Source organism: Pseudorasbora parva, chromosome 18 (assembly GCF_024679245.1).
Source record: "Pseudorasbora parva isolate DD20220531a chromosome 18, ASM2467924v1, whole genome shotgun sequence".
In the NCBI taxonomy this organism is placed as follows: domain Eukaryota; kingdom Metazoa; phylum Chordata; class Actinopteri; order Cypriniformes; family Gobionidae; genus Pseudorasbora; species Pseudorasbora parva.
In genome coordinates, this window is record NC_090189.1 from 32,632,444 (window position 1) to 32,660,002 (window position 27,559).

At 35.6% G+C, this 27,559-nt stretch overlaps 1 protein-coding gene across 1 annotated transcript in view; it reads left to right on the plus strand.

The window, feature by feature from the left end:
* Nucleotides 1–27,559, plus strand: part of grk6 (G protein-coupled receptor kinase 6) — a 65,349-nt gene that overhangs the window by 2,885 nt on the left and 34,905 nt on the right. Inside the window, exon 2 of the mRNA XM_067422844.1 lies at nt 11,119–11,214. Coding sequence (XP_067278945.1) covers nt 11,119–11,214 — 96 coding nt within the window. The remainder of the gene's footprint in view (nt 1–11,118; nt 11,215–27,559) is intronic.

Consider the following 27,559-nt stretch of genomic DNA (forward strand, 5'->3'; position numbering starts at 1 on the left):
AAGTCTCCGCCTCCCCCACGCCCTCATTTTACGCCATGGACAAACAGAAGACGGCAAAGAAGCGAAACTTCTCAGACGTGGAGATCGGGCGCGCTCAATCATCTCACTAGTCCACTAGTCAGGGCACTGATTAGGACATAAGTCAATGGGCTGACTCCCTGATCAGTGCCCTGACTAGTGGACTAGTGAGATGATTGAGACGCGCCCATCAAGACCATCACCATGCAGGGAAGTGGAAAAAAAACGAAATTGTTTTATTTGGGAGTTTAAAGAGTGGAATTAAAGGCACCTACAAAAACAAAATATGGACACAAATTACGAGTACTCTTAATAGAGTGGAGGTTGAGAAGCGCACTCCAGCAGTTTAAATAGCTGTTTGGATGATAAATTACCATCACAATGCATTATTTTACAGCACGTTTTGAAAAAAAATAGCATTTAATTTCGTATCACGGCACATGTATTGGGGTGTACGACAGTGATGATGATGATGTGATGTGGAGTAAGATTCATTCACATTAATAATTACATGACAATTTGTAAGATTCTTCTTATTATTATTATGCTTATTATTCTTAATGACGCTTGTTATTCAGAAGAAGAGTGTCATTTTTATTATTTTGTCAGTCTGAACTATTTTAGTCCCAGTCCGTGCGCAGCTGCCGGGCCAGGCGGGCCTGAAACGTCAGATAAAGCGCACAGGCTCGCGACTGGAGGAATACATGCCTACAAATCAAACGCTTTGGTAAAGTCACACAAATTAAACATTGACGTTCATGTTGCACAAAAATAAACACTGAATGTTGTTGTTGTGGTTTTTAACAGTGGGTCATATAGCATATCTTGCCAGTGCGTTTTGTGGTGTTAGGAATTGTTTTTCTGCGAATTTCTCTAGCTCAAACGTGCGTACACCACCTCCTGAGCTGGCGTAGGATTTGAGCGTGCCGTACGCCAACGTCAATATAGATAAATCTCAAAGTCACCGTGGGTTTGGGTGTACGCAAGGTGTACGCTGGAAATTTGGTGTACGCACTTTTGATAAATGAGGGCCATTGTGTATAGAGTCAGTGGGCGGGGCTTAACATAGTGACGTCAGAGTTGTGCTTGCATGCTACTAGTAAACACAGAAGCTGGATGCACTGCTGCATCGTTGGAGTTAAGCTTTTCTCTGTGAAAAGAACAAAGAACGGCACTGAAGTCATTCTTAAAAAGGGAAGATGTGTTTGGAGTTTTGTTGACCGGATACAGCGAATATGTAATCTTTCAACTAGCTCCGCTTCACGTTGCGCTGAGAAGAACAAAGAACAGCACTGAAGTCATTCTTAAAAAGGGAAGATGTGTTCAGAGTTTAGCCGACCGGATACGGCGAATGTTTAATCTATCAACAAGCTCTGTTTCACCTTCGTTGCTCTGGTTGGTTGTAGCGCTATCCTATCGCGTGCAGAGGGAGTTTGAAAGACAACCGTTTATCCCGCCCCTCGGATTGAGCCCTGTCAATGGTGAGTTTCCAGACCAAACATCTTGATGTGGGTCTGGCTTGTCAGGCTAACTGACAACAGTAGTCCGGCCAGGATATTGTCATTTAAAAGTTGTTGTTTTAAACAAATTAAACAAATTTCTTTGTTCTTGCACAGTATGTACCAAGCTTCACCCTCATGTCATTCCAAACCTGTAAGACCTTCTTTCATAACACAAATAAAGATATTTTTGATGAAATCCGAAGGCTCTCTGACCCCTCCATAGGCAGGCACACAATGGCCACTTTCAAGGCCCACAAAGGTAGTCAAGACATTGTTAAAATAGTCCACACAACCACAGTGGTTCAAACTTAATGTTATGAAGTGACGAGAATACTTTTTGTGCACAAAAACAAACAAAAATAACGACTTTGTAAAAAAAAAAAAAAAAGTAAAACACTATTTACAATGTAAACTGTTTAGGAGATTGGCATAGATGAGATGTCTTTACTACCTTTCTAGGCCTTGAAAGTTGCAGTGGCGTTGCAATCTATGTGGGGTCAGGGAGCTCGGATTTCTTTAAAAATATCTTCATTTGTGTTCAAAAGATGAATGAATGTCTCGCGGGTTTGGAACAACATGAGGGTGAGTAATTAATGACACAATTTCTGCGCGAAATGCTTCTTACACTCTTTGAAAGTGATTGTATGTATTATTTTATTACTATTTTACTTAATTAACTGTAGTCACTACGAGACTTTTGTCTCCCACTATTCATTTTTGGAAGGCTAATACTTGAAAGGATATTGCAACAATACAACAAAAAAATGTAGTAATAGCCCAAGTGTGCAGCATGAACGTTGGAACAGACATGAGAAATACATTTTTGGGTTAAAAAACGTACATTTTTGCAGGTTTACATTGATTACAGATTACAATTACAAGTTGTTAGTGTATTAAGGTGATGTATTATAAATGACAGTTTACATTAAGTAACGTTAGGGCATTTTAAAATGTTGAAAGCTGTCTTATTTCATAGATGGTTTCAGTTTAGTCACTGCTGTAGGATTGCTTAACATGTTGTTTCCTCCTTTTAAGGATGACATTTAGCACTAGCTTATCTAAGTAGGCAGGACTCTATATGTTGCACTACATGAATTTGTATTTCATTTTTGGAAACTTGCTTGCTTCTTATACATTTTTTATGGAATAATATGTTTTTTATAAATTTATTTGTTTCATTTGCACAAGAACAGATTAAGTATCGGTCAAATTTAATAAAAAACAGTTAAACGCAATCTCAGTAATAATAAAATATGTTAAATAAGTTTTTAGAGAGTAACCCACTATTGTAACTCATTGCTTTTTAAAGTAACTTTCCCGAACATGGCTCTTGAAGCAAAATATCTTCTATAATATGTCAAAATGGCCATGTCTTTGCAAGTAAACACTGTAATGTATGTCTTCATTGAAACTTAAACAGTTGAGAAAGAAAATGCACAAGAATATTAGATCCGTGCTGTCTGTCTTAAAGTGACAGCATCCAAATTTACCTGCTGTCGTTATTAATGTTAATCAAACAACAAAAAAGGCAATATTTCACTGCTTGACTGAATCATTTTTGTAATTGTAATAAGAATAAATGTATATTTCAATTTCCTTTACACAGTAAATTGCTTGGCTGAGAGTGGCGCTTTGTCGGACACACATGCGCACTCAACGGGTCAGAGAGAAAGAAAGGCATTTACATATGCCACGTAAAGAGATTTAATGCGCTTAGATCTACGGTAATTGCAGGGCTCGACAGGACTGTCCAAGAGTGGACAGAACTTTCACTGTCCCAATCGGGCCAGTGCTGCATCGTCAAGAAAGTTTATAATTTGTGTTTTTTAGCCTTGCCTATTTAAACATTCAAAAGCATGAAGAGGCGAAAGATAACTTGCGCGCATCTGACGGGATGTGAATACTAATTTCTTACTTTACTTGAACAGACACTTTCATTCAAAATTATGTCCTTGTTAACATTGGTTATGTCTTAAGTAGCATTTTTTTAAAACACATTTTACATTCATTATTTTGGTATATGATCATATCAATATTAAAACGTAGCATTAAAGTTACCATATACGATTGAATAAAATTAGTAGCTAGCTAACAACAACTATTTGTTCTGGTTTAACCTCACTCTACACTCTAAAAACTTAAACTATGATTTACTCAATTTTTTTGGTGAAACATTTTTACACTAAAAAAATTGAGTACATTTTAAAGCAGTGAAATCAATTATAGACACCATATGAACTGAGTAAATGTAAGTAAAGAAATTAAGTAGATCTGAGTAACTGCATTTGTTACATTAACAAATTCAATTGAGTAGAAAAAATTGGGTAAAAAGCATTTAAAAAACAATATTTATGACTAATATGAACTGTTTTTATTTATGAGTATTACTAACTTGTATAGTATCACTTTAATTTCCTCTAAACCTTTGTAAAATACTCCACAGTCCACACAAACACACTTATACATGACATGGCCTTTATTGTCAATGAGTACAGCAATAACGTTACAGCATATATTACTGTTTTGACATGTAAAGAATAACAGTTATTTTACAACATTTAAACTCATGTAACAAACATTTTAGAAGTAAAAATTAAACATTTAAAAGTAATTCAAGTGTAATCAACCGGTCTGTTATCCCATTTCCACCGTATCAGCGCTGTTTCTCGAGCCTGAGATGGACTAACGTTAGCGGTCTGCGGCTGGACTTTGAACTTGAGACCGCTGTCCTGCGGTTCATTCGTAGCTGAAAGATGCTGCAAGGCGCCAGACTCCATAACCTGACAATAAACAAACAGTGCCCAGTTTTAATAAGATTTTATCATCCAAATTCCTTATTCATTATCTTTAGGAAATAAAGTTGTGTTTTGAGCAACACAGCAGGCGTTTCAAAGACCAACGCCACATGTTAACTTAAGGTGACTCACACTGTCCCTGTATGTTGTTTTGAATTAAATTAAATGCCTTTTAGCACAGTAATGATAATATAGATTAAAAAAAAAACATACAAACCTGAATTTCACAGAAGAAATGCCCCAATTCTGCGACGCTGAGAAGAAGAAACTGCTCTGGTGACTGAGGAGAATTCAAATATCCGCACTCACTCAACCGTCGAGCTGTCGTCACGTCAGAGGGTGGGGGAGGGGTGCATCGTTTTAATCGAGAAAACTTACGCAATTTCTTCAGTGTGTGTTAAATATTAATAATCTTGATTTTAATTAAGTAATATGTGTGGTTCTTGAAACAGATCGGTTTAATTCTCCATTCTCAAATATTTTGAAATAAATTTCACAAATGTATTAAGTATATTTAAAATAAATAATTGGTTATTTGAATACTAAATTATTTTAGTGAAAAAAACTTAAATATAACTATAAATTTTAGAAAAAATTAACTGTTGGATTTTTAGTCAATTATTTTGGTATGTTTAACTAAAACCATCAAGTAAATGATATTGAGAGATTTTATTAAGTTAATAAAGTTAATTATTACTGTGATATTTACTAAGCCACTGAATTATTTTTTAGAGTGTAGTATTACATAAAATATTTTATAGCCTAGGTAATTTACTACACATTATCAAATAAAAATACTGTGGATTATCAAAGGGACATTCCACATTTTTGAAAATAGGCTTATTTTCTAAGTCCCAGAGTTAAACAGTTGAGTTTGACTGTTTTTGAATCCATTCAGCCGATCTCTGTATCTGGTGGTAGTGATTTTAGCATAGTTTAGCATACATCATTGAATCGGATTAGACCATTAGCATCGCGCTCAAAAATGACCAAAGACTTTCATTATTTTTGTATGTAAGATTGTGGTCAAAACTGGTTGAGCGGTGCATCCCCTCTCCCCCTCCCCCCGACTCAGAGTTGCCAGATAGGCTGCAGGATCCACAGGAACGTTTGTAGCTGCAGTTGTGCTAACTAGAGCGGATCTGGCAACCCGTATGCTAAAACACTACTGACTTCGTGATTGGTAGATAAGTGGAGGGCGGAGCTTTAGGACAAAGCACAACATGTCAACATCAACATCAGTTGAGGCCGAACTACTGCTGTCAGTGATATAAGTTTGAAATGAGCATGATTTCTTAATGTCTAGTGGCATATCAGGGCCATTTTATGATTAATTGAAATACATTTCTTACATACAGTTCCTTTAAATCTGGGCTCTTTTGTAGTTACATTGTGTACTAAGACTAACAGAAAATGATGAATGGAGAAAAATGAAAATGAAGAAAAATGGTTTGTTCAAAACATTTCAGACCAGCTGACTATTTGGAATACAAATTGTATTCTAGTATCTTTCTTGCATAAAAAGTCTGCCGAGTAAAATACAAAAAAATGACTAGCCAATGGCGGCTCGAGGCTCAGTGTGTCCGTAGAGGACTGTCAAACAAAAAAAGAAAATTACTTTTTTCGCTTCAATAAGAATAAATTTGTTTAATTCATACAGTGAAGTTAATTTTTACATTTGATTATTCAATTTCTGTACTAATTCTATGTTTATTCTAATATTCTAATCGTTATTGTGAATAATAATTTGTTCATATCGCCTACCTCTTCCCTAAACATATAATAAAGCTTCTTGTTTACTCTCTTATACTCTCGTCACATCTTTTCTCAGGATGTAGTCACGTGCCGGTTTGACTCCTAAAGTTGAACTGTTCTTTTTTAACAATAGAGGTGTTTCATGTCAATGCAGGGAACCCACCGGCTCATTCCACTTTTTCTGTTACACTGAAAGCACAACAAGGAAGATGAGTGTTTTATATGCTATGTTCTATACTTTGTTGGCGATTTATATCGTGAATACTAGTGTGATGAAAGCAGGGCCTTTTAGTAAGTGCTGAAGGCAAGTTTTGCACACAGTGAATAAAACCTCTTCACCTCTGCACTGCTGCTGCACGAACAGTACATTTCACATGCCATTTGCATCTTGGCAACTTCCCACAAAGATAATGCCGGAGGTTTGCTACTGTACCCATACCATTATAATCTCGTCACTGCAAACCATTTGATTGAATTGCAAATATCACACTGTGACATGTTACAAAAGATTTCGATTTCAAATAAATGCTGTTCTACTGAACTTTCTATTCATTAAAAGAATCCTGGGGAAAAAATGTTTTCAACATTGATAATAGTAAGAAATGTTCCTTGAGCAGCATGTTAGAATCATTTCCGATAATTTTTTTTAAATAAATAAATTACTTTGTCACTGTTAACAGTTGCCACATACATTTTAAAAAGTATTGAAATTGAAAACAGTTATTTTAAATTGTAATATATTTCACAATATTGTGTTTTTTCCCCCCTGTATTATTTTATTTTTATTGATATATTGATAATTTTATTTTATTTATTGATCAAATAAATGCAGCTGTGGTGAGAGTAAGTCTTCTTTCAAAAACATTCAAAAAGCTTTCTGGCCCTAATATGTATTATCATATTAGATACATTTAAGTGTCTTTAAAAGTGTTTTGACATTACTCTGTGCGTTCCCTCGACGGCTGCTGTGACACTTGTTCACTGTAACACTTCCTTATTCCCAAATGAAACCAGAAACCGAGGGTAACGCAGATATGACGCAATTGACAGGCGACTCCCTCAGACATCCCAGTTCCTTGGTTAAAATAGCAATTTTCTATATTTACAAATTTACAAATAGTTGAAAACATTTGGGAACTCAACTGATCAAAATATATAACTCTTCCTCCTCTGTTTTTCTATTTTTCTCTTTTCCCTCCCTATTCTAGTTTTTGCTACTCTAGTTTTTGCTACTCTGAGTAATATCCAAATCTTTGTAGGGGGCATGTTTTGCGTTTCTTCGCCTCTTCATGACAGATCGCTTCCTGTACTCCTCAGTTGTAAGTTGCTTTGGATAAGTGTTGCTAAATGCATAAATGTAAATGTAACACTGGCCTGGTGGTGTTTGGATATTTTACTGCAAAAATACTACATAAGGCACCTTTAATAGTAACATTCCATCAAATTGAATATAATAATCCTTACATATTATGAATTGACGTCTGAAATAAGTAAACAAAAACAACAAATTTTTTAAAACATTTTGTATGAATCTTAAATTTAAAGATATTTTGAAATTTATGAATGAAAAAAAAGGCTTAATTTAATTTAGCAGTTTTATGTTGATGATTTTTTACCTCATGATCATTGAGCATGATCATTTGTTTGAACTGCATATAGCACACTGCCTGACTTTGCGTATTAATTATGGTGAGTTATATCTTTGAGGTGTGATTAGGTACAATGTCTGGGCTTGCACAGCAGGTTTTGATTATGTAAGATAATGAGGTTTCTCAGCTGGGCTCATCTCATGTGGGAAAGTCTTTGTTGTAATGTACAGTCGTGTTTTGAACTCTTATCAGATCGCAGTCACAAGCTTCTCCCGTACGTTTGTAATCAGTGCATCGTCTTCTGCCCTCCCATCCCATTAGCGTCGAATCTATTCCTCAGATTCTCTCATAACCCAGCAACAATGCAAACACCTGGCCGTAGCATTCACAAGAGTCCCCTCCATTCCCGACGAGTGTGTCCCAAGCGCATCATCACTTCCTGACCTTTCCTAGTGCCGTCTGTTGACAAGCTTGGCGAGCTCAGCACCTGGGCCAGTAATTCTAATCGGGGAGCCTGAGCTGCCCTGGTGACGTTAGCTAGCCCGGGCCAGCGGGACATTCTCGCGGCATTGCCGTGATTCTTTTCCTGAAATTAATTTCAGGGACGTGTTAGATGCAAACTGAATGTAAAGATGAAAAACAAGACTAAATCTTACGCCTGTTCATGTAAGACTGGAATATTTCAAATAAAATTTCATAATAATTTAAAGGGGTCCTAATATGCTATTTTTACTAGCCTGACGTGGTCATACTCAATTCTAGTCAGAATATGAGTCTGAAACTGCTCCATTGGGCTGTGATTATGAGGCGTGTTTCAACCGAACCAGGAAAGACCTCAATTGGATAGACCTACAACCAATCAGAGCAGCGAAGCGACACATTGTCAAATGTCAACAGAACTCAACTGCCCTGTGTTGCCAAGTCCGCGTTTTTTTCCGTGGTTGTTTTTTTATGTCCGCGGGTTGAAGCGACTATTATGTGATATATAGACCTATGAGTGCGAATTTTAGCAGGCAACCTCGCCAAAATAACACACATTTTACCCCCCAAACGCCATTTTTTTCCGGACAATCCCCCCGAGAAGCTATTGTTTAGGGCTAGTAGTTGGCGGGTTTTGCTGTAAAACCTTGGCAACCCTGTCTGCACGTGCACTGGAATAAACGATCTTTGCTGGTGTAAAAAAAAAAGAAAGAATATAATGATACACAGAGTACTTACCCAACATGATCATCATTTTTGAGAGAAATTGTGAAGGTGAATGCATATACAAACAAGCTATCCGTTTAAGATTTGAACAAATATCCAAGCCCCTTTGATGACGTGCATGATTACGTTACTGTTGATCATCTGTCCGTCATCGTCTAAAGCCCGCCCTGATGAATTCATTGGTCCGAACAGTTTCTGTTCCGAGATAATTATTTCTCTATGGATCGAGGCCAGACCGAAACGCCCGACCTAAAAATGTTGTGGGCAGGGCTAAGTTCGGCTGGAATCCAGGCTACTTTTTTACATGTTCAACTTTCTTTAATGTGTTATGCTGTTTAAGTATGACAAATGTACAAATTCAAATGCTTTTTCCACCCCTGCACAAGTCATGCTTCCGAAGGTGGTTCGGGGTTGATCAGTTGTTTTTCTTGATTGTCATTATCGGACTTGAGCTCGAACTTACAACCGCAAACCTGATGCCATAGTAAGCCTGATAACTAGTGTTTACAGCAGCACCTGAGCACCCCCGTGCAGATACATGATGGTTATGGTAAGGGCCGTTACATTTCCGACAAACGGCTCTAAGACCAATCACAACAGACTGGGACTGACTCACCAATCAGAGCAGACTATGCTTTTCGGAAGGCGGGTTTTAAAGAAACTGAAACTAAAGGTGTAAAGGTATTCTAGTAAACCCCATAATCATTATGAAAATGATAGACCTGTAAATAAGAATAATTGGACCTCTTTAAACAATTTATTAACATTTTGCCATAATAACTAAATTTATATGCAATGTAATGCATTGTGATTCGAATGGCTTAAAGAAACACAAAGTAATCACAATACATTAGCAATACTTTACGGTAATATTAACTAGGGTTTACTTCTCACGATTAATTAGTTGCTTATTAGCATGCATATTACTAGTATATTGGCTGTTTATTAATCAATCAATCAATCAATCAATCAACTTTATTTATATAGCGCTTTTACAATCACGATTGTGTCAAAGCAGCTTCACAGTGTCAAACAGGATTATATTGTAACAAAATTAGATTTGGCTGTACAGTCGTACTGGAGAAAACAGTGATGTTATCAGCTTATTTTAATTTATCATATAGCGACAATGTTGGAAGATCTGTATTATAGTTTATAGAATTAAATAAAACCTAATTCATAAATTTTATTTGTATAATTAGTTGAATAACTTTGATCATAATTTTAGTGCCCCCAACTGAGCAAGCCTTTATTAGTACTAATAAAGCATATATTAATGATTTATTCTTCATGAATTTATTCTACAAACCTTAATACGCTATGAACACTACCTTTTACTATTAATAAGCAGTGAATTAGGAGTTTATTAATGCAAAAGTCATAGTTAATAGTGAATATGTGTTCCCCATACTAAAGTGTTACCATGCTATCATTTATATTACTGCATAATTTTACTGTACTATAAATATAAATATCTTTATTATTCTCTATTGATAACATTTATTAAAATATAAAACCGTTATTTTAAATTAATATGTCACAATATTACTGTTTTCATGTATTTTCGATTGAATAAGTGCAGTTTTTGTGAACGTTCAAAAACATTCAAAAAACTCAAACTTTTTCAACAGTCATAAGTATATATATATATATATATATATATATATATATATATATATATATATATATATATATATATATATATATATAATATTTATATTATAAATATTATTATTTTTTATAATAAAGGATCACACTGTCCACAAAACAGCTGTCATTATCGTTACAGAAAATAATTTAGCAAATTTTTCCAAAAACGTTTCTATTTTGGTCATAATTTTATGATTTTTACATCATGATCGCAGTGTCATTACCAGAATAGTCTCTATTTCAATACAGTCACTTTCTTTAGTTTCTAGTTCAAAGCTATCTGCTGTCTTAACCAGCCCAAGGGTTCTCTTAAAAAAGAGAGAAATGTTGTTGCCATCGCAGTGTATCAAACATCCATACCGTCATGCCACTTGATAAATATGAGGAATGTTTTAACGTCGATGAAAGAAGTCTTACTTTTCAAGCTTTCAAAAGTGCCCTAATTGATGAATATTATTATTAATATAATAGGATGATATAAACGTATTCATATCCCATTCTGTCTTCTAAAGCCCACCTGTGTCAAGATAGTAATCTAATAGCATTTTAGAGCCTGTATGCAGTTCCTGCCTCTAATTTGATCTTTGCTTGATTCCTTTGCAGGAGGGGGTGGGAACAGAAAAGGCAAGAGCAAGAAATGGAAACAGATGCTTCAGTTCCCTCATATAAGCCTGTGCGAGGACTTACGTCAGACTATAGGTACACATCTCACACTTATAATATCATACTACATGTCATATTTGTGTTGATATGTCGGTCACATTCATGTCATATGAACAAATGTGGCAATGCTGTTCATTTTTTTAGTTTAAAAGAAGATCCTTTTTTTTGTTTATTCTCAAATTCCTGGTCATTTTAATGTGGCTGTCTTAAAGCTGTCTGAAATGCGATTCAGAATATGGCAATATGAAAGGGAAATCCCAATCCTAAAATGGTGCGGTATGAACGATATAATGAGTGGAAAAAAACAAACATGGATTTACATTGAAGGAGTGTCTTAAATAGAATAGTAGAAATCTTAATGATTATTTTAAATTAATATGATTAATAACCTTCAAAGAATGATGATTCCATTTAAATAAATGTGAGCACTGCACATTCAAGTTCAAAACGCGGGTTTTACAGGCTTGTGGTTTCAGAGCAGTTCACAATCAATGTATATCGCACATTTATGCCAAGTAATGGCTTATGATCTACTGTTGATGAATATCGGCAGTGTTCACTTTGTTGTCTATACTGTAAAATGTTGTGATGATTATAATAGTGCACTTTTTATCTCCCTCATCTTTTTGAATGAGCAGTTAAAAGTAGAGATGCACCGATTGCAATTTTCTTGGAAAAATTTTTTTTTTTTTTTGTTAGTCAGGTCGGCTGATACCGATTTTTTTTTTGCCGATTCCGATTTTCTTTCTAAGAACTATAATTGACAGCATATACAAACAACAATCCACTTTTTCTTCAAAGCAAAATTTTATTTTTATTATAAAAGAATTGAGTAAACATTACAATAGGATCTTTTCTCACTTAGGCCCTGTCCACACGAACACGGGTATTTTCAAAACCGCAGCTTTTTCTACGCGGTTTGGCTGTTCGTCCACACGCAAACGCTGTATCCGCTTACTAAAACCGGACTTTTTTGAAAACTCCGGCCAGGGTGAAGATTTTTAGAAACTCCGGTTACAGCGCTGTCGTGTAGATGGTGAAACCGGAGATTTCGGCTTTTTAAATTGAAGTGCACGCCGTTCTTTCCTTTGTTTGATATCAGATTTTCCACATCTCCTTATGATTTACGTGAGTCGATTCTATGCGGTGGACTTCAATAACAGCGCTTATCACACGTATATCCTACAGATACATGTTCAGTTATTTCATTGTATTGCAGAACAAAGGCGCCAGAATGCAATAATACAAAATAGTAAAGCAAGTGTGTGAAGCTATTACAGTCCACTTCGGCCCTGCACTATACAGTTACCTGTCACTGAGTCCAAAGCAAAGGAACTTGTAGGAAGTGTTTCACTTGAGCCCATGGCATCCCTCAGTCAGTGCAATGTGCATCGGTGCAGTGAATGGGACCCATGTGGAAATCAGGCAGCCAATCATAGCGTAGTTTTGCGTTCTCATGTGGACAGAATTTTTTTAAAAACCGTGCTTGTGTGGACGCGATTGTTTTTTAAAACGGAGGAGGAAAAACTCTGGTAATAAAAATACCCGTGTACGTGTGGACTAGGCCTTAAACAACTCTCAAAATATACATGTTCTGTGCCAGGAAAGAATAATTGAAAATCAGTGAAACAAAACATTATAAATGAACCTTTTTTCTCTTTTTTACTTGTCTTACAAAAGTCAAAAGATCCTATGAATGAATAAAACTGAAGTGTACAATACTCCTCCAAATAATAGTTTAGTAATTGGGTAATACATGTTGCCAGCAAGGGATGTCATGGTACCAAACTTTCCGTAGTCAGTACCAATACCATAACACTTTTACGGTACTCTGTACCAATTTCAGTACCACAGCTAAATGTTTTTTTTATATATATTTTATTTTTTATTTAACCATTTGAAAAAAAAAGTATTACATTGATTATTTATGATGATAATCATTATGAGTACATAATACATAAACGTTTAAAGACTGTATGCTGTATAAAAGTAAACATTGTTTATAAAAAATAAGAAAAATAATCAACCATCTAGGCATAATTATTATTATTTAGTAGGCTAGTGACGTATTATTATATAGAGATGTAGCCAAGGTAAACTATCCTAATATATTCTGTTAATTAAATTTTTATTTAAAGCAAACTTTTATTTTGTCGGGTTGCCGTGAAGACCTGTCTGTTTATTGGAGTGTTCATTTCACAACAGTTTTCTCAAATGAAACGGTAAATTCTCATGAAGTGACAGTTTATGCGTTCGGCTGGTCATCCAGCGCCATGAATTCCATAATTTTCTTCGTAAATGCATTTGTGCTTTGGTCTTTTCGCTGCTTATACAAAGGAAAGATAGGAGAGGCTGCTGTCCTGTGGCTGGCTCTGAGCTCTGGCTAGCTTTAGCAGTTTTACCTTTACTAACTTACCTTCTTCAAACTGGGCATGTTCCACGTGGGGATGGAGGTAAGTGTCTAATTAGGTTTGTCAAGTTTCGCAAATGGCATAATAAGTGTCTTCTTCGCTTATAGTAACTCCCATGCTAACGACATGTTTGCATGCAGCTGTGAGTGCGAGGGCAGTGCGGCTGTGACGTCAACGTCGCGGCCGCGCTCACTGCCGCATGTAAGGATCGGCTCAAAATGGGCGACACACGTGACTGATCGGCCGATCAGGGCCAGTCATGCAGAAAATCGGTCAATTCCGATCCCCAGCCGATCAGTCGGCGCATCTCTAGTTGAAAGTAAAGCATAGACATTTTAAAATAATAATTCTGGGTTTATTTCAGGCTTGTTTATAATAAAAAGTTCTGCATTATGCACATAATAATAATAATAATAATAATAATAATAATAATAATAATAATAATAATATAATAAATATTTTGTATTATTATTATTTGTATTTTAGAAGTCACATAATTATTGGCTAATCTATTAATAACAATTTGCTAATCTTAAAATTCTGTACTATTTTGTCTGAAATCAATCATTTTAAATGCTACAATTTAGGCATCACAATATTATAATGTGCCGTATGAAAAAAGGTTACCCAGTGTTATTTTTACAATTATTTACTAGTTACAATTACAACATTGTTGTAATGTTGTAAAAGATGACAGCAAAGGCATGCACAATTGAATATCCACTATTGACCAACCAGAGAGACTAGCACATACATACAAACACTACTTATTTTCGCACCTTCTGGTGGTATTACATTAGTATAACTTTTTTGCAATCTTTGTAAATGTTATGCATACATAAGCAACATTGGCTAACATTTTTCAGCGTATTTTAAATGTAAACTGGGATGTTGAGAATGTAGGTTGGCCACAGAGTTACATGTCTGCGTCAGTACACAGGGGTAGTGTGCGGCTGTTGTAGAGGAGAGGAAATTGTGGCTGGGCCAGAAAGAGGAAGTTAACTGTCATTTTTTGATGTTAGTCACTTAATCCCTCCCAAGATGAAGAAAAAAAGTGTGAATTGTGCAGTTAATATCTTTGATTTCTTACCATTAAATTAAAAAACAATGCATTTTGCAGATGCATTGTGAATTGAATTGTGTTTAGTCTTCAAATTTGTATTTGCAGTATGTGTGCCTTTTGCTGAATCCGTTTTCTTTAGACACCACATAGATGTTCTTACCAAATCTACTGAGGCAGTGTGTATCTGCATGCTCTCCCACCTCTGCACATCCTAACGTATGAAAGGAAATTTAAATAGGTCAGAGTTCAAAAATGTTCATGATTGTTAAAGTCCCCATGAAAAATGATTATATATATTTTTTGCTTTTAGTATGAATTTGTTAGTTTTAAGGTTATATATAAGTTAGTGTGCTTTAAAACTATGAAGATATAAGTGTTTTAAACGCACAGGGCCCTATTCTACACCTGGTGCAATGCGACAGCAGGAGTGACGCAAATGTTTTTTGCTAGTTTCAGCCCGTCGTAATTATCATTTTCACGTCCAGTGCCATGCTGTTTAAATAGCAAATGCACTCACGGCCATCTGTTCGCTGGTCTGAAACACGAGGTGTGTTCAGCCGCATTGTTGGCGTGTTACTATTTTGAGGCAACTGAAAATGACTGCGCCCCTGACCAACAAAAACCTGGTATAAAGTCAATAGCACAGTATTTTGTTTTTTTAATTTAAATGTCATGTTAGTAATATGCGCCTATAGGCAGGTGAACAACACGTGTAGACTCTTTATGTTGCAAAAAAATACAGACTTGCAGCTGCACACAAACATAAAAAAAAAAAAAAAATCCTCTTTGGAAATTATCAAATTTCGCCATGTAAAAAAGCGAATTCGCCACGGTGCAAGGGCAACTGGCTTTTAACGGGACAGGGAGGTGAGACTCTGCAGGGCTCGACATTAATGCTAGTCCGTGATAAGTGGGTTTACTGAAGGGGCAAGGGAAAGAGAATTTTACTTGACCGATCGGACAAGTAGCCTGATTAAAACATCAATAACAAAAAATAAAAATAACTAGGGAATCACCCAAATGCAAAAATGATTCTGCATTGATTTAGTATAAGATTGGTGTAAGTATCCAATCGATAGTGGATAATAATATATAATGTAATAATAAACTGATGCTAACAAGGTTGCGCTGATTAAATCTCTCTATATATATATATTGGGGGGGGGGGGGGGGGGTGTTGTTGGTGACATCTCAAGAGTCCCAATGAAGCTGTGGCTGAAATCAGTCAATTGTTTACACAATTTCTATTTGCTATATGGTGAATGGCACATAATGTGATTCAGACATTATTAATATGTTTTCCATTGGGGCGAATGAATTTCAAAGAATGTCAAGAGTATCAAGCAGTATACAATATAAGAGGCGGCTTTCTGCGGGCATTTTTTGGATGTGCACAGAAAACAGCGCGCCGGTCTTCTTGCACTTGGGATGGTTTAGCAGATTCGTTTACTCTTCGGTTGCGGAGTCACACGCAAAGTTACGAAATTTGACATGCACACCGCCAAGCGAAATGGGGTCTCGCGCACTCCGCATTGGCGTCATTTTTGGCGCTCGCACCCTTGTGCTCGAGCGTCGTGTATAAACGAGGCTTAAAGCTACACTGAAGTTTGATAAATGCAAGTTAATTCTTCAGTTCAATCTGTGTGTGCTAAAAAGGTACATAAGTTCCTGTAGAGATAGCAATACACATTCTCCTTTTTTTGCCAAATAAATGAAAAGCATGTCATCAATGTGTTCTCTCTTGCTGTATCAAAATATCACTTTCCTCAGAGATGGTCAAGTTCAGTTTGTGCATGATTACGCTATGATATAATTTTTTTTTAATACTTGTATCCTAAATTGTGGATAATTAATATATCATATGCTGAAGTAAATTTCTGGATGAAAGAAAAAAAACAACAAGAACCGTACAGAACGGAAAACCGTGCCCTTAAAACCGTGATAGGAACCGAACTGTGGATTTTGTGAACCGTGCCGCCCCTAATATGCTCCTAAAACACAATCATCCGTTGCAGTTTTCATCCATTTTATTTCTTGTTTTTGGTACTTATTTAAATGCATTTTTTAAACAGACTGAGAGTCCATGCTTTTAAAAATGTTGGCTTATTTAAATTTCTACAAATGCCATTTTATATAGGCTATTAAAGTAAAGTGGAATAATAATAAAACAATAAAGTAATAATATGAACTAACATTAACAATGGACACTTTTTTTTTTTTGGTAACACTTTACAGAAAGGTTCATTATTTAACAAACTAATAATGAACTGCACTAATGAAGCATTTATAAATATTTGTTATTGTTAATCTCAACATTTACTTATACTTTATTAAAATCTTGTTAAAATGAGGTAATGCACTGTGAGCTAATGTGAACAAACCATGATCAACTGGATTTTTTATTAACAAATACAGTAACAAATGTACTGCTCATGGTTAGTTCATGTTAGGCAATACATTAACTAATGGTAACTAATAAAAAACCTTATTGTAAAGTGTAACTGTTCTTTTTTGGTAACACTTTACCTTGTTTCATTAGTTAATGCATTAGTTAACATGAACTAACCATGAATAAACCCTCTTCAACATTAGTTAATCTTTGTTTACATTAGTTAATAAAAATCCAGCTGTTTATGGTTTCTTCATGTTAATTTATACAGTATGTGCATTAACTAATGTTACCAAGATTTTAATAATGCATTAGTAAATGGTATAATTAACATTAAAGGTCCCGTTCTTCACGTGTTTTCGAAGCTTTGATTATGTTTACAGTGTGCAATATAACATGAGTTCATGTTTCGCGTGTAAAAAAAACAGTATTTTTCACACAATTTACTTATCTGAACACGGCTGTTTTCTCTGTCCTAAAAACGGCCTGATGATTTCCTTGTTCTATGCAGTCCCTCCTTCAGAAACACGTAATGAGTTCTGATTGGGCCAGCGCTTCCCGTGTTGTGATTGGACAGCAGCTTAGCGCACTTTGGCCGGAAAGGTCCCGCCTCTTACCATAACGGGGAGATGCGAGCGCTGAATGCTCGCTCTTCTCCACTTGGGGGAGCAACAAGACCACACCCCCTATTTTATGTGTTCTTGTGGGCGGAGGGTTAGTCAACAAACGGTTCTAGTGACGTCATTCCTGAAGGAAGTGCAGGGCTGTAGTCCAAACCGGCCGCTCACTGTAGGCTTTGAAAGGGAACTTTTGTTAAATAAAATATCTCACTTGGCATTGAACTTGAGCTTTATAATTTTACAGGTATTATTTATGCTCTAACAGCAACATTACACACTAACTAAAATTGAAAGATGGAATCGCGAAGAACGGGACCTTTAACAAAGAAAAATAAATGCTTTAAGTGCAGTTCATTATTAGTTTATGTTAACTAATGAACATTATTGTAAAGTGTGTCTGGGTTTGTTGCCCACTCTGACCTCTGAAGGCCGCTGTGTAATTCACATGCTGACTAAGACACATTAGGGGAAGTATTTTAATAATCCTATGAATGCATATAAGAAAATGCATAATCAAATCGAATTAATCGAATCATATCGAATTTTAATGTGAATCGTCTCGAATCGTTCTGAATTGGCAAAAATCGCGTTTGAATCGAATCGAGCACCTATGAATCGTGAATCGAATCGATTCGCTGCCTACCCAAAGATTCACAGCCCTAAGTAATAGCACTTTTTTCAAACAATGTTTTTGCAGGAAGGTTGTGGAAGAAACTTGAGGTGTTACACAATCACTCTTGACTTCCTGGCTGTTGCTGATTTGATCTTGAGTGTGTGCAATGCCAGGGAAACAAAAACTTCTCAGAACAAAAACTTCTTGTATCTAAATAAAATAATTAAAAATGCTCAGTAGGGTAGATATTCACATGTTATTTTGAAAATGTAAATGTAGCATGGCTGTGCAAGAGTGTGTGATGATTTAAGGATGTTGTGTGTGATTTTATAGTAAGGCTGACAGAATGTTGTTGCTGTTATTATTATTATTATAATTTTGTATATTCTGACTGATAGTATAAGCTAATGAAATTATGGCCAATTGCATATAAAAGTCTAATATTAAAAATCTGTAAAAATAAAAAATTCTGAAATAAAATAATTAAAATGTAGTTGTTTTGAATGCTATAATTTAGGCATGAGGCATCACAGTATTATGATGTAAAGTATGAAAGATGCAAAGCAGTGTTATTATTACACAGATTTAATTAATGTTTTTAAAGATTAAGTAAATGCTAGATGACAGCGAAAGCATGTACAATTGAATATCCAATACTGATATTATAAAAATACAGATAAATACAAAATCTCTGTAATATATATATAATAATATATATCATGCTTACCTTGTTTCCATTTGGCATGCTATATGATAGGTGTTCTGAGTGTCATGATAGGTGTTCTGAGTTGGCATAATTTTCTATGGTTGCTAGGCAGTTTCTAAAAGTCAAAAGAGTTCTGTATTCTGGCCCCTACATATGACTCTACATTTATGGGCATAATATCATGCATCTGTTCATTTGAAAAATATACAGTATAAGCGCATCTCTTCTCAACAAAATATGCTTTGAGTTATCATTCATGTTTGGAGCGCAAACAGTGTGGGATGTTACGTGTTGAATTTACAACTAAGGGTTAAGAGTTTGTTCACATACAAAGGCTAAGTCTGCGTGTAAGCAAAGCTGCAGTAATAGTGAGGAGGTTTTCTTTGTAAACAGCTACTGTACAGTAGATTTACCACAGATGCATAATTGAGGAGAGGGGTTTGGGTGGGGGATTAAAAGTACCTATTAGTTTAAATTCAATCAAATAATTTCCTCTGAGTTAGAGCCTAATTTATACTAATTTCACCAGATTCTGCAAATGAGACGTGGTTTAGATGGGAATCAGCTGTGAGCCGCCCAGGAGTCTACTCTGGGGAAAACATTGCCTCTTTATGTTGCAGAAAAGCTTTCTCTGTTTCCCATTATCCTGTTATATTAGCATGGTACCTGACATGCATTCATTGGTGAAACTGGTTCAAAAGGAAACTCAGTACCGTGAATATTAATCAACTTGACTTGGGCAGGAAGTGAAACACTTGGTGTGTGTGTGTGTGTGTGCACTGTCCCATCTCAACGCCTATGTCTTGCTCACTTACTTCCTGTTTCCTTTGTTATAATTACTGTCTCAAGCATTCCACGTTTTTTCTCTCTCCAAAACAGCTTCAGGTTTCTTTAGTTTGCTAATGGAATTCTAATCAAATCTGAAAATCTTCTTCTTGTTCTTCTTATCATAATTATTACTGTTACTACTATGACCAATGCCATTACACTTTTGTGAATAACCCCATGTCTCATGTAGGTTTGGTGCCTTTTATGTGTACCAAGAATCATGCTGGCTTCGCCTTAGGTGTCTGAAGAAGGAACTTGAGAGCAAAACCACAAATGAAGGACCAAACAATATAAACATTGAAATGAATGCTTAAAAGAGCTCAAGACATAAAGGACCGCTTTGGGCATCTCTGTTTATTTTAAACCTTCCATGCCTGTGGTGTTCCCATCCCATTTAATGTGCTTCATTCAATAATACCCCTCTTCATCATTTTACACTGTGAACACGTCATATCTTGCCACATTGCTGCTAGGGTGGCTTAAGATCAGAGCATTTGATTTTTCTCCACTTTGTCAGAAGTATTATATCAAAATGTTCCTTACAGACAAGTCTGTCCCTAAATAAGTAAGCTTTCTCTTAAAGGTTTTCTGTTTGATAATGTGCCTCACGGTGAATTGTGCCGAAGAACATTATGTACATTTCATATCTCAAGTGCAAAAACATTCTAAGAAACAAAATACCACGAAGAACTAGCCTGATGTTGTCATACTTAATTCTAGTCAGGGTTTATGAGTCTGAGACTGCTCGGTTGGGCTGTAATTATGGGGCGTGTTTCAAAAGAACCAGGAAAGACCTCAATTGGATAGACCTACAACCGGTCAGAGCAATGAAGCGATACATAACGTTAGTTGTCAAACGTCAACAGAACTCAACTGCATTGTGTTGCCAAGTCTGCGGTTTGTTTTCCATGTCCGCAGGTTGACGCAAACTATGTGGTATATAGACCCTGGAATCCGAATTTTAGCAGGCAGCCTTGCCAAAATAACACACATTTTACCCCCAAATGCCAAATAACAAATGGTTTTGTTGTAAAACTTGGCAAACTTGGCAAAACCTTTCTGTACGCACGCTGGAATAAGTAACATTAGAAGAAAATGGTGAGTATAAAAGATCTTTGCCAGGGTTTTAAAAAAAGAATTTAAGGATACACAGTTACTATACCAAGATGATGATCATTTCTGAGAGAAATAGTGAAGGTGAATGCATATACAAACAAGCTCTCCGTTTAGGATTACAACAAATTCAACCCAAGCGCCTTTGATGATGTGGATACGTTACTGTTTATAATCTGTCCATCTCTGTGTCATCTGTGTCACTCCCGGATAACAGAAAATGGGCAAAAAGGCGGGATGTGGGCGGAGCTTAGGTGACGCAATGACTATAGACGGCGGATAAATGGCTATCCACCTGTTACTCAATGTAACCATGCCCTGAATTATGCAGAACTTTAAGGCTTTATATAACGTAAAACGAATGAGTTATAAAAAAATTCACCTCCCTCACAGTTGTCATGAAGGTCAAAATTAGCCGTATAGACCAAAACCACAATTTGTACCCGGCTGTAAACATGTTTTTTTCTGCTGTAAAGTTGGGACTTTTAACATGTGTCTAAATGAGATTCTGCTCCCTTCTGGAGCCTGCTGCTAGTGGCCAGTCGATGAATTGCAGTTTACATTACTTCCGTATTGGCTTCAAGAGAGATCGCGGGAGGTTGCCGCTTGGTCTAGTCACATGTCAAACTGCTGAAATCCTGCGACATTGGTGATCCGAATCATGAATCAGTACGCTGATTCATGACCGTTTGAATCTTTATTTGAGGTTTGAAAACAAACGCGGAAGAGAAGACAATGCTGAATAAAGTCGTAGTTTTTGCTATTTTTGGACCAAAATGTTTTTTCGGTGCTTCAAGAGATTCTAACTAACTTACTGATGTCACATATGGACTACTTTGATGATGTTTTTATTCCCTTTCTGGACATGGACAGTAAAGCCTACACTTGGATACCTTTAAAGAACATTACCGCTGGTATTAATCAACAACAGTCAGGACCTATCTTGATATATCTTTGATATTAAATGTGTAAACACATTGTTCTGTTACATATCACTACCTGTTCACTACCTGTCTAGCAATGTATGTTTATTCTGACATAAGACATTTTGTCTTTTCAAATCTAATTTGGTTATTTTTGTTTTTTGTTTTGTTTTTTGCCATATTTATTTAGTTGGATCGTACTATTTTCTGCGCTTCAGAAATTCGAAATGATTTCCGGTAAGGGAGCATATTGAGCATCGATGTGCCCTGGTTTTTGTGGTGCATTGTGGGATTTTTCAGAGAGTTAACATTAAAGTGTACTGGAAGGATTCTGTGATTGTTTGATACAGCCCTTAAAATGTCCCACTCCTTGATCGGTGCCCTGACTACTGAACTATAGAGCGGATTGAGACACACCCTAAGTTAGCAGGCTGTTTGCCTAAGGGTGTGCTATGTTAGCAGGCTTCGGTTAACCGTAAACTAAACGGACTAATCTGCTAATGGTTTGCAGGCTAATTTAGCTACGAGTATGCTAATCTAATAGGCTAATCTGTTAGTGGTATGCTACTGATTCTGTTAGTGTAGTTTAATGATAATCCATAGAACGGCAAATGTTTAAATTGATGATTTGTAGTATAATGTGACCACTTAAAATACATTTATCATCATATTATCTTACTGTTATATGCTCTCATGGGTGAACTTGATCTTAATTTTTCATATGACTCAATTCCTGGGACAAAATTTTCTTCCTTGCCATAATCAACTACAAACTGGTATTCAGGTCTGGCTCCATTCAACGCTCATTTTCATGATCCAATCCTCCAACGATAAAAACAAGTACTTTGTGTTAGTTTGTTTCACATGGAAATATAGTATTATTATGGAAGTAAAATTTGTTGACTAATTGTTGGATACTTCTTAAATGTTTCAATCCTGACAAGATGTAAACATGTATGAACAATGCAGATAGATAAGGTTCAGAGCTCCATTTGTCACATCTTTACGTACGATGATGTTTCCAAGCTTGTTCAATCTTGTCTAATTGTTGTGTTTGGAATCCTTTGGTATTTTCCTGAAAAAGGTAATTCGGGAAAGCCTTGGGAATATTTCACCGTTTCACCCTGTTTTGTGTCAAATTGTGATGATACCACTTTGGGGAATTGAGAAAACATGTCTGCATTGACTTTTGTGAAAGGTCATGTTTGAATTGTTTGTACGAGAATGTGCTATTTTATTACTATTGATTTCATAAGCTTAGAAGCGTCTACATGGCACTTCAGGCAAGACAAGTTTTTCTCTTGTTTTAAAGCACAGCCTCTTGGGCTGGCACCCCAGGAAGCTCTTAGCTTCCGTGTTTAAATGCAAGGAACCAAAAAAAAAAAAAAAAACCTACACAGCAAATGACAACATGCCCAGAAGCACACTCTAATCCACCCAGACACCTTGGCTTTTACTTTCTCTGCACAGTTCTCTGCTACCAGACAGGAAGGCTAACTGATTTTCACTTTTAAAAAAAACAAAAACAAAAAAACTAACCAATTCAACATGCATCCATGCCAATATACTGTATATTAAATTTAGGACATCTAATATCCATGCCAATTTACTGTGTGTATATATAATATATTTAATGTCCATCTCAATGGTTTCCATATCAGGCTCCAGTGCTGGGCTTCTGTCTATATGGCTTTTGTGAGCCACCACTGCAACCATTAATGAGCCTTCAATTCAGGTTTATGACATTGAGTATATTTCCCTGGCTGTATATTTGACTTTATCACAGAATTGCCCTCGCTAGCTAAACAATGATAAATGAAAGTCTAATATCACCTAGTGCTCTTAGAGATTTAAGCATGACGTTGACCTTGTTTGAACCAGCAAACAAACTCAATCCTGAAGTCCTGTTTAATATCACATTTTCTCTGGCCTTAAGTAAAATAAAATGAGAACATAGAAAACCTTTATCAAACAGTGCGCGAGTAACAAATTTAGTTCTCTTGTACTTGCGCTTGAATGGTGTGAAATTCCTTGAATATTTCAATTTAGATTTAAAATATACAAATGATATTCTTTTGTGACAATATGATACCAGTCAACTGCTCCAAACATCTTTCACGCTGTGTAAGTAGTCCTTATCTCCGAGCCCTGATTTTAGATTTTTCCCAGGTTTTGTTGCTCCAAAATAGGCATAATTTAGCTTTACTTCACAATATTTACACAACTTTGGGTGCATGCAGTGGCAAATTGTGTACTAATACACTAAATTGGATTGATTTTGATTTTATGTTGACTTTAAATGGAAGCTTACTGTGTTTATCTTCCATCTCCTAACTCATTTGTCCATTAGGTCATGAAACCCCTCTGAGAATTAACAATGTGACAGAGCGAGACCCTCTTCCAAAGGCCAATCTTTCCATCTCTTCCGATAACGAACTCAAAGGAAGCCTTGTGACTCTATGAATGAAACCATGTTACTGCTCATTTAATAATTTCCATAAAAATGGGTGTAAGGGGTCAAACCTGGTTTTTAATGGTGTTGTATAATTGAAGACCACCCAAGAGGGGGAGGAGAGGAAGATAAGGCAGATAAGATTATATATAAAATAAGATTATTTTGAAGATAATAAAATTGATAATTGAATTTTATGATCAATTTTTAACAACATTTAATCACTCACAGTCTTCTGGCTACAACTGAGACAGTTTGGAAGTCATCACAAAAGCTTAAAGTAGTCAACCAGAAACCCACTGATGTAAACCACTGAACTAAATTGTGGACTGCATATTGTGATAAATTGACTTTTTATGACAACAAACTGTATGGCGTATCAAGTAGCACCAAAATGTTTGATTTGAATACTTACAATACAATAAATGCCACAATATAATAAGTTATCAAAACACAATTATTTTAAAGAAATAGAGCTCAAATATATCCTTCAATGCTGTATTGGTGCATTTCACAAAAAAAAGAAGTTTGGCTTTTAAAATAAAAAAATAGATGCGTTGTTCAGAAATGACTGAAAATAAAATGAAAACATAATTTGTTTGCAGATGCTTTGGTTTGATATTTGGGCTTAAGTGGCCGAATACTTTTTGGGGCATATGTATACAATATTTTTATTTGGATAAACATTAATGTCCCCGTGTAGTCAATAATTTCATCCCTTAAAACTCATCTTTGATAACAACAATAACATATTTAAAGAACAAATGCCTGTCAATAAAATGTATTCATGTTTTAAAATAACTTGTACATAACTCTTGCTTCATTTAGTATGCGCAGATCCAATTATATGCAAATGAGCCCTGTCTCCATTCACACACACACTCAGCTCAGAGATCTATTTGTTCAACTTTACTGTATAAAGGCTGCACAGTGGCAAGTGGAAATACTGGTTAAATTCAGCCATATATGTTTGAATCAGAAACTGGTTCAGAAGCTAAAGAATTATACAGGCTTGCTGTCTTGATGATTAAACATTGGTCTGGGGAGTCTGCTTTGTATTTTCTACTGCACAAGAGTCATGATCAACGGGCATAGTTCAAATGACTCTGTACGCAATTGGATAGTCCTTTAACCAATCAGACCAACGATCCATCGCTTCTCTATCCATCATTGGGTTAAAACCGGCAATAGCGTGCCAGGTGGATAAGCCGGTTTGTGATTGGTCACTGCAAATTTTTTAAAAGAAGCAGAATAAAAGTGTGTACAAGTTTCCAGTCTGACCTGCAGAGCAAAGTCAAATCGCTGGCAGATCGGGCTAACAGGCTTGTATACAAGTCAATGAATCAGAATGGTAGTGTGTTTTATGTATCGCTCTGTACAACATCATAACACAACGGTAATTAATATGATTCGTTTTTTGCTTGACTACTTTATCAAACAGCTAATTATGTGTTGCAAATGTTACACAAACCCTGTTCCCGTTCGCCATATCAGAGTCAGACATTGAGGGTTGCCTATTGAAAATCAGCATTCTTAGAAACGCTTGGAGTGGAGAAAGGCATGTAGTTCATCATAACATTGTAATATACATCATATACATAATTCAACCGCCATATTGCTAAATGTACCCGATTTTCACATCAACAAAAAAAAAAAAAAAGTACTGATGTGACGTGATACCGACGTTGATGTGTTTGGTTACAAATGTAGTTTGCAACGTAAGAAACTTTTTTTTTCACTGGAGAAAATACTCAGCAATGTTGTTGACTTTCATCCATATTCAAGCTTAAGGGGAAATATAATATCATCATAAAAAGCAAAATACAACATTTCAATAAAACCCTCTCTTGTAGCTGTAAAATCTCATTTGTGTTTTCATACATTTAAATATGGCAAATGATACATGCCATTAGTTGTCATGTGTGATGTGTCAAGTTTGATTAAGCAAAAGTATGAACAAGCTGTAAGAGCAGATGGCAATATATCCATTGAATGGAATAGAGCTGCTTAAAGATTCGCCAAAATGTCTTTTTTCTACACAAAATAATAAAGAAATATCAAATGAGTTTCCTAAAGAGGGTTAGTAAATGAGAAGCAACAGGATGTCAACACTGTATGGTGGTGGCCACTTCAAATTTTCAGCAGTAAATCTGAAAACAAATATTTCTCTAAGAGATCTCATCTGCTCTAATTAAAACGAGAGTGTATCAACAGCAATAATGCTGATTGTTATCTGTACTCTGCAGTACAGCGTTTCGCTTTGTGCCAGCAGCATTATGAAGGAGCTGTAAGCTCTCTCCATGTATTTATGCAGCATTGCTATCAATACCAGCCTCCTACACACTGCTGCAGGTCCACACACTCACATTTGCCTCTGTGTAATTTCTGCTGTCTCTTTGCATATACCTGAGCAGCAAATGCAAATCTCAGCAACTGGCCACCTTCCCACTCTGTTCCCTTCAACGCATTCTGTCATAATCACACTCATTTCAACCACTCCATCAGGTGTGTGGCCAAAGACGTGGTCTAGAGCAGCTGTTACAGTCAGAGCCTTGTGGTTTGAAATCTGCCTCACTGGCTATGTTACTGTAACTGCAAGGCTGAAGTTATTGCATGTTAGGCTATACTTTATCTCAAGTTGAAAGCTCTATATTTATTTGGACAATTAATCGACCAACATCTGTTTTAAGTTTATTGGTTTAGAATTTATTTATTTATTTTTCGTGGGAGGTTTTGTGGATTTTGAGTAATTATTGTTACTACATTAAATGTATTAATTTAATCAATTAAATTCACGTACATAATCATCTTCATTACTTCATTATTGACCATTGGCCACATTGATCTTTAGGGTGAAAAATAAATAAATAATACATTTAAAAAAATTAAATGAAATGAAATTTAATAAATTAAATGAAATGAAATAAAATAAAATAAAGATAAAATAAAAAAAATATATTTTTTAATAAAATTAATAAAACGTAATTAATGTTTAATTAAAACAAAGTTATTTTTAATTAAAATTAAATACATTCATTTAAAAAAAAATGTTACGTTAAAGAAAACTTTACATCTTAAATTGAATCAAAATGAAATACAATTTAAACCTGAATAAATATTCTGGTACTATTTTCAGTGTCTCAAGCAAAGCATGCTGTTCTAGATATCAATATATTAGCCATAGCAAAAACCGGTCGACCACTACTCTGGATGCAAGTACTGTGCATTTTTTTTGAATTTGGCTTAAACGCAACAGCTTTACC